This window comes from Aegilops tauschii, chromosome 3 (assembly GCF_002575655.3).
Source record: "Aegilops tauschii subsp. strangulata cultivar AL8/78 chromosome 3, Aet v6.0, whole genome shotgun sequence".
Classification (NCBI taxonomy): domain Eukaryota; kingdom Viridiplantae; phylum Streptophyta; class Magnoliopsida; order Poales; family Poaceae; genus Aegilops; species Aegilops tauschii.
This window is the reverse complement of record NC_053037.3, coordinates 574,103,761-574,111,376: the sequence shown is the minus strand read 5'-3', so window position 1 is coordinate 574,111,376 and position 7,616 is coordinate 574,103,761. Positions and strand designations below refer to the sequence as shown.

The 7,616-nt window shown below is 50.1% G+C and overlaps 1 protein-coding gene across 1 annotated transcript; it reads left to right on the top strand.

Annotated features, from left to right (window-relative positions):
• Positions 1–381: 381 nt before the first annotated feature.
• LOC141020703 (F-box protein At5g49610-like) lies at positions 382–1,533 on the top strand. Its single transcript, XM_073495641.1, has one exon. The coding sequence runs from the start codon at positions 382–384 to the stop codon at positions 1,531–1,533; it is 1,152 nt and encodes a 383-aa protein (XP_073351742.1).
• Positions 1,534–7,616: the final 6,083 nt, after the last annotated feature.

Here is a 7,616-nt window from a genome sequence, read left to right as displayed (position 1 = left end):
ATTGGATTTCCGGCGTGCTTGGCCGGTTGGCCCTTCCTTTCCGGCGAGACGCTTGCTTGCTGCACTATGAGGTGTCAATGTTCGTGGTGGGCAGGGGTTCCTTCATATTTTAATTAAGAAAAATAACTGAATCTTTTCATTTTTGTGTACTCTTTTCTTTTTAGATTTTTGTTGAGAGTTCTCTTTTCTTTTTAGATGTAGATGTTTTTGTGTACTCCTTGCAACGAAGATTTCCTAGAAAAGGAAATAACCTTCCACGCAAAAAAAAAGAACCTTCCCATAAAGAAAGAACCAAGCCAAGTCCGATCCAAATTGCAGGGAAGACCTAATTCCGCCGTCTTATCTGTTGCTTCCAGCTGGACGGGGATCGGCGTGGCGATCATGGCGGATGCCAGCAAACAACGAGCGACGGCTCACCACCACGGGCTCCCGGATGAGATCGTGATCTGGGAGATCCTCGTCCGCCTGCCCCCCAAATCCCTCCTCCGTTGCCGCGCCGTCTGCAGCGCCTGGCGCCGCGCCACTTCCGCCCGCGACTTTCTCCTCGCCCACCACGCCCGCCAGCCCGCCCTTCCCATCGTCTCCGGCTACCGTTACGGCGGGGATTACTACCACCGAGGCATCATCACCTTCGACCACCGGGCTGCCGACGCCCAGCTCCAACACGTCATCCAGCTTGACGTCGAGAGGTTCTGCCGTCTGGAGGCCTCCTGCGACGGCCTCCTCCTCCTCTCCTGTAACACGCCTGACGTCTCCTGCCTCTACATCTACAACCCGGCCACTCATCAGTACGCTACACTGCCGGTGCTGCGTGACTTATTCATGGTCTTAGGAATGTACCGGCACCGCCCTACTGGCGAGTACCGGGTACTACTTATGTATGAAAAGGAAATCAGGCCCGGTCCAGTCGTCGTCTGGGAACATGATACCTGCTGTATCTTCACATTGGGCTCCATCCAGCCGCCCCGGAATATCGGGCGTCCGCCCAAGGCGGAGCAAGTGTGTTCACGCGGTGGGGTGGCTCTCATGTTCCGTGGCAGCCTGCATTGGCACCTAAAGCAACATGGGACTGAAAGCAACATGATAGTGGTATTCGACACCACAACTGAGTCGTTCAAGCAAATGCATGCTCCAGTGGCTTTGCGGCACGCTAAACTGTTTGAGATGGATGGCGTGCTCGGCATGTTCGATCGTAATGATGTTGGTGCTATCATCAATATATGGGAATTGCAGGACTATGAAAACCAGGTCTGGACCTTCAAGTGCAAGATTAAATTACCGGTTAATGAGATCATGGTGCTATGTCGAAATATCAACAGTTATTGGCATGCGGTGGTCATGCCTGGGGATGGTGAGTTGCTCGTGCTAGTCCAGTACGCCGAGTGGCTACTTCAGCTTGACATGGATGGCAAGTTGGTTGCCAGCTTTCATCAACGGGAAGTCACTCCTACTCAACTGCAGCTCAAACAAACTCTTGTCCCACATACTTTCTTTCCAGATGGTTATGTTGTGAATGCAGTGCCTCAGATCTGAAGGCTGCTGAGTGAGTTGGTGCTTCTTAACATCCTGATGTTTGCATCCTCAAGAGTTGCAAGGTGTATGATGAATTGGATCAACTATGAGGCCTACTAGCGTCTTTGTTGATACATATAAAGTTATGATCAAGAAGCTCTCACTGTTTTTTTGGTTTCGTGCGACCCATACTTCTTTGACCATGTTAACGGAAGTGGTATGTTAATTCTAAAGTAATCAAGTCCTCCTGATGTGCGTTCAAATATGTGCTAATTATTCTACGTGATGTTTTTTTTTCTTGAACTGAAGAATTGTTTTGCTCTTTTAACTAATGGTCTTCTTAGTACTTTACTACTCCCTCTGTCCCATAATATAAGAGTGTTTTTGATAGTAGTGGTGTCAAAAACGTTCTTATATTATGGGACGGGGGGAGTACCTAGCACTAGCAGTCTACTTGTATGTTTATTTCTTGATCTGAAGAACTGGTTTTCCCTTTTTTATGTAGGGTCTTTTATTTCCTGGGAGATTATCTATGGTGTTCTCAATACGGAATACTTAATATTTAGCAATCATGTGTTCAATCTTAACAAAATATCGAACTGAAGGAATTTATGCACCCTATAGTATTCAATTGTATCTTAACATAAGACCAAGCACGGAAACCTTTATTGATAAACCAAAGAACAGTTCGTCAGGTCCCACGCCACGTACGTTCCTCCTGAGACATTGTAACTGCCAGCCGTATTCATTTTTCTCTGCTGGCGTTGGTTGAGGGGAAGCTTTTCAACTCATCTTGTCTCAAGCAGAGGACAAGACCAGGAATTATGATGTGGTTACGTAGTTGTAAAAGCAAGTTGAAAGCTCCCTCTCATCATTCGTGAGTTGTGACTGCATATGCATTATGTGCCAGTTCAGGGGCAATTGATCAGCTGCTCAAGTTTAGGCTATTCATTTTTCGAATTTTGTGTTCTTAGGTACACTTGTTCGGTTAAAGCTAGTTCATACACAAGCAGGGTACCCAGCAGGGACAGAAAGAATCACAAACAGACGTTCAGCACATATAAACTAATCACATAAATAAACTAATTAAAGGATTGTTTTCATCAGCAGCAGTATATGTACCAACAGAAGAAATAATGTTGCACAAGTAGATGCATATCAGCTTCATTGGGGTAGAAAATTAGTGTAGGCAACAAAGATCATCCACATTGCTCTGAACCAACGGTGCCCAATTGTCATGTGAATGCCGTTTTATCATGGGAATATTAATAACATATGGTTATAACCATTGAAGATGGACACAATTAGCAAGTTGGAATGTGATCACAGAAGATTCACTGTACACCAGCCAATAATTCAGACAAATCACAACACGAGGTTTTCTTCCTTGTCAATCTCCAGACAGGGGAGCAGCTACTGATCATTCCATCGACAGCGGATGTTTGTGCCAACAGAAGAAGAAGAGTGAACGACTAAGTGTATGCTATTGCTATTGCTACCCCCAACTTCATCGTTGAATTACTTTGCATCCCCAAAATTCATAGGCAGCAGCAGAATCTGTTGGCTCGAACTCTAATCAGCAGGATGTTCTCTCTGGGAAGTCACTTGGCTTGAACCCTCAACACAAGGAGCGCATGGGTAGATGATGTCGTAGTGGCCCTTGTACAGAAGGGTTTGCTCACATGGGGTACTCCAGGGCCAGTGTAGATATCTTGAGGAGGCCGTCGAGTGTCGTTCCACTTTGAGGGGCACCTCGAGCGCTCCACGGCCAGGGCCATCATTCATAACATGGTTCGTGAACTGACGAGATGGAGTGACCTGCTGAAAGCAGCACTCTTTGAAGAGCACAACGGGTCAGGTAAAATATCAATGAATCGACGTACTGGAAATTCAACACTGAGGTAGGCGATGTTGATACTGACATCTTTCAGACTGCAATTTTCTCTGAGCCATGCTATATATAAGCGGTTCATACTCAACCCCGTGATAATAATCTGAGGACAGTAAGAACTAACCAATGAAATGCGTCAGAAACGAAACATGAATTATGATGAACAGAAGGAAATATGAGCTCAAGGGTGTTCTCCTCGCTGTCTCCTGTCGTGTTGTAGGTGCTGAAGAACTCAAGAAGTTCTCTCTACAGTAGCTAAAAAAGGAACATATTATATCAGTGAGATGGAGTGCATTCGGCTACAACAAAGGGTAGAAACAGAAAACACCCCATGTATTAAGAAGACCACGAGATAAGAATCTAAAGTCAATTCTTTAGTTCAAGCAAGAGGGACATGAGCCATATAAATTGCTGAAAATTGAGTACTAAGGAGGCCACTAGATAAGTAGAACAAAACAAAGTTCTCACCCATTAAAACTGAGACATAAAGCAGATTAGTTGGCCAATAGTTCAAATGTAGAGCAAAATGTCATGTTAGTTTTAGCATCGACACACGCCATAGTCACTTCAGTCTGAAAGGGTACAACATAACAGTCAGATCTTCTGATCACATCTTATACCCTCCCTTCGAGTCTGAAAATACTTGTTGGAGAAATGGATAAAAATGGATATGCATCTAGAACTAAAATACGTCTAGATACATCTATTTCTCGTACAAGTATTTTTCAGATGGAGGGAGTACATCAAATGCAAAACAAAGAAAAGACACAGGATTCTAGTTGATCCGATTTATTATGGCAGCTAGTCAGAAAGAAGTGTTAGATGTGTATAGTCTCTCTTGCACTTTACCATACACATGTATATGTACTGGCCCTTGGCCCTCCTGTGAATGTAGTTGCCCATTCCTAACATGGTATCAGATGCTTAGGTTCCTCTCCCGCTCCCGCACGCTTGCAGCTCCGTGCCTCGCTCCCCCGTCGCCGGTCTCGCTCCCCCATCGGCGGCCTAGCTCCCCCGTCGCCGGCCTCCCTCTACCTCGTCGCCGGCGCCGGCCACCTCCTCCCTCGCCCCCGGCTCTCTCCCTCCCCGCCGCCACGCCGTCTCGCCCCGGCCTGCGCTGCCCCAAGCTCGGCCGCGGCCTGCCGTCGCTGTCCCGCGCCGCCCCGAGCGCGGCCGCGGCCTGCCGTTGCCGCCTCGCGCCGCCCCGCGCCTTCCCGTGCTCGGCCGCGGCCGGCAGCCACCTCCCCGCGCCTCCCCGCGCCCGGCCGCGACCTCCCCGCGCCCTGCCGCCCCTGGCCGCCTCCTGCTGTAGCCGGTGCTGCCCAGGGCCGGCCCCTCCCACGCTCGCCTCCCCCCGCTTCCTCCATCGGGGCGGGATCGAGCCAGCGCGAGCCCGATCCCGATCTGGATCGGGGTCTCCTGTAGCAGTCTACTGTAGCAGTTGACCAAAAAAAAGAGCTCCTCATGTCTTCTTCGGGCTATGTCGTCGTTCCTCGGTGCTCGGTGATCTTCGATGGCACCAACTATGCCGAGTTTGCGGGGTTTATGCGTATCCACATGCGCGGTCTCCTTCTGTGGGGTGTTCTCTCTGGCGAGGTCCCCTGTCCGGCTTGCCCTGTTGCTCCAGTGGCTCCTACCCCGCCAGCACCGCCGGTTCTTGCTGCTGATGCTTCTCAGGCTGATCGCGATGCCGCCAAGGCTCTCGATGATACTGCAGTTGATGCCTATGATCAGCAGATGTCAGCCTATTCGGATGCCCTTTCTGCCTATCGTGATGATCTGTCTGCTTACACTCAGTGGTGCAATGATGATGCTCGTGCTGTGGGTGTTCTTACTGCGAGTGTCCTTCCTCAGTTCGCCTCGGAGTTCATGGGACTTGGCACAGTTGCAGCGATGTGGTCTTATCTCTGTCAGCGCTATCAGCCCTCTGGTGTTGCTCTCTACCTATCTGTGGTGCGTTAGGAGCATGCACTCCAGCAAGGTGATTCCTCTGTTGATGAGTTCTATTCACAGTGCTCTGCCATCTGGCGTCAGCTTGACTCTCTTCGAACCATCGTTTGTGGAACTTGCCGTTGCTGTCAGACTACACGGTCCGATTTGGAGTTTCAGTGGGTTCACGAGTTCTTATCTCGTCTTCGCTCTGAGTTCGAGCCTCACCGTGCTCACCTGCTCGCTCGTGGTCGTGTTCCTATCTCAGAGGTACTTGCTGAGCTTCGTGCTGAAGAGACCCGCCTACGCTCTGCTGGGTTACTTGTGGTTCCATCAGTGTTGGCCGCCCGAGCTCCTATGCCACCTGCTCGCCTCACCGCTCCATCGCTCCTGCCTACTCCTTCAGGGGGGTGGGTCGTCCTTCTTATGCTGAGAGGGGCCGGTCGCGCCGTGACACCTTCTGTGGCTACTGCTCTCGGCCAGGTCACCCAGAGTCTGATTGCCGTGAGAAGAAGCGAGACCAGAGGCGCTCCTCTTCCAGTGGGACTCCTGGATCCTCCTCGACCCCGTCACTCACTGACCAGGACATTATGAGGCTCAAGCGTCTCTTAGCTTCCTCAGGTTCTTCGTCGACCGGTTCCGCTGCTGCTGTGACTATAGCCACTGCTCCACCACCGCAGGCATCTACACAGTCAGGTACATCTTTGTGGGTTCTGGATTCTGGAGCCTCTTTTCATATGTCTTCTGATTCTTCTGTGCTATCTTCTCTCCGACCTCTTGATTCGCCTGTTAATGTTCTTACCGCTGATGGCACACCTCTTCCTGTTGCTAGCCGTGGTCTTCTTTCCACTCCATCTTTTTCTGTTCCTAGTGTTTCACATGTTCCTCGCCTCACCATGAATCTTTTTTCCGCTGCCCAACTTACTGATTCTGGTTGTCGTGTCATTCTTGATACCGACTCTTGCTCCATTCAGGATCGTCGCACCAAGGCTTTGGTTGGTGCTGGCCCCCGGCGCCGTGAGTCAGAGGGCCTTTGGGAGGTTGACTGGCTTTGTGTTCCTTCTGCTGGCACCACTTCAGCCAGCTCCCATGCTCTTGCTGCCTCTTCGTCTGCGTCCTTCCAGCAGTGGCATCATCGCCTTGGTCACATATGTGGCTCTCGCTTGTCTTCTTTAGTTCGTCAGGGTCTCTTAGGATCTGTATCTGGAGATGTTTCTATACATTGTAATGGCTGCAGACTTGGCAAACAGACCCAGTTACCTTATCCTACCAGTGAGTCGGTATCTCAGCGTCCTTTTGACTTAGTTCATTCTGATGTATGGGGTCCTGCTCCCTTTGATTCGAAAGGTGGTCACCGCTACTATATCTTGTTTATTGATGATTTCTCTCGCTACACTTGGGTCTACTTTATGAAATCTCGTAGCGAGGTTCTCTCTATATACAAACGTTTTGCTGCCATGGTTCACACCCAGTTTTCCACGCCCATTCGTACTTTTCGTGCTGACTCCGCTGGTGAGTTTATCTCCCAGCTGTTGCGTGGTTTTCTTGCGGAACTGGGTACTCTTGCCCAGTTCTCATGTCCTGGTGCACATGCTCAGAATGGCGTTGCCGAACGTAAGCATCGTCATCTACTTGAGACGGCTCGTGCTCTGATGATTGCCGCTTCTCTCCCACCCCATTTTTGGGCTGAGGCTGTTTCTGCATCCACCTATCTCATCAACATACAGCCATCGACTGCTCTGCAGGGTGGTATTCCTATGGAGTGTCTCACTGGTCGCTCTCCTGACTACTCAGCTCTTCGTATGTTTGGATGTGTGTGCTATGTCCTTCTTGCCCCGCGAGAACGCACCAAACTGACTGCTCAGTCGGTTGAGTGTGTTTTTCTTGGCTACAGTGATGAGCACAAGGGCTATCGCTGTTGGGATCCTGTTGGTCGTTAGCGCATCTCGCGTGATGTGACCTTTGACGAGTCTCGCTCTTACTACCCACGTCCTTCTACCTCGAGCTTCTCTGTGGACGATCTTTCTTTTCTTCTTCTCCCTGATACACCCTGCTATGTGCCTCCTCATGTTTTTCCTCCTCTGCCTGCACCTCTCCTTCCTTCTCCTTCACCACCGACACCATCTTCCCCATCCTCCTCCTCCAACTCTCCACCATCATCTCCAGTCCGTCGCCCTCTCTCACCATTTCCTCTTCACTATACTCGTCGCCCTCGTTCTGAGGATGTTTCCCCTGATGCGCCTTCCACCTGTGGTGCAACTCCTTTCACACCTACCCTCCTGAT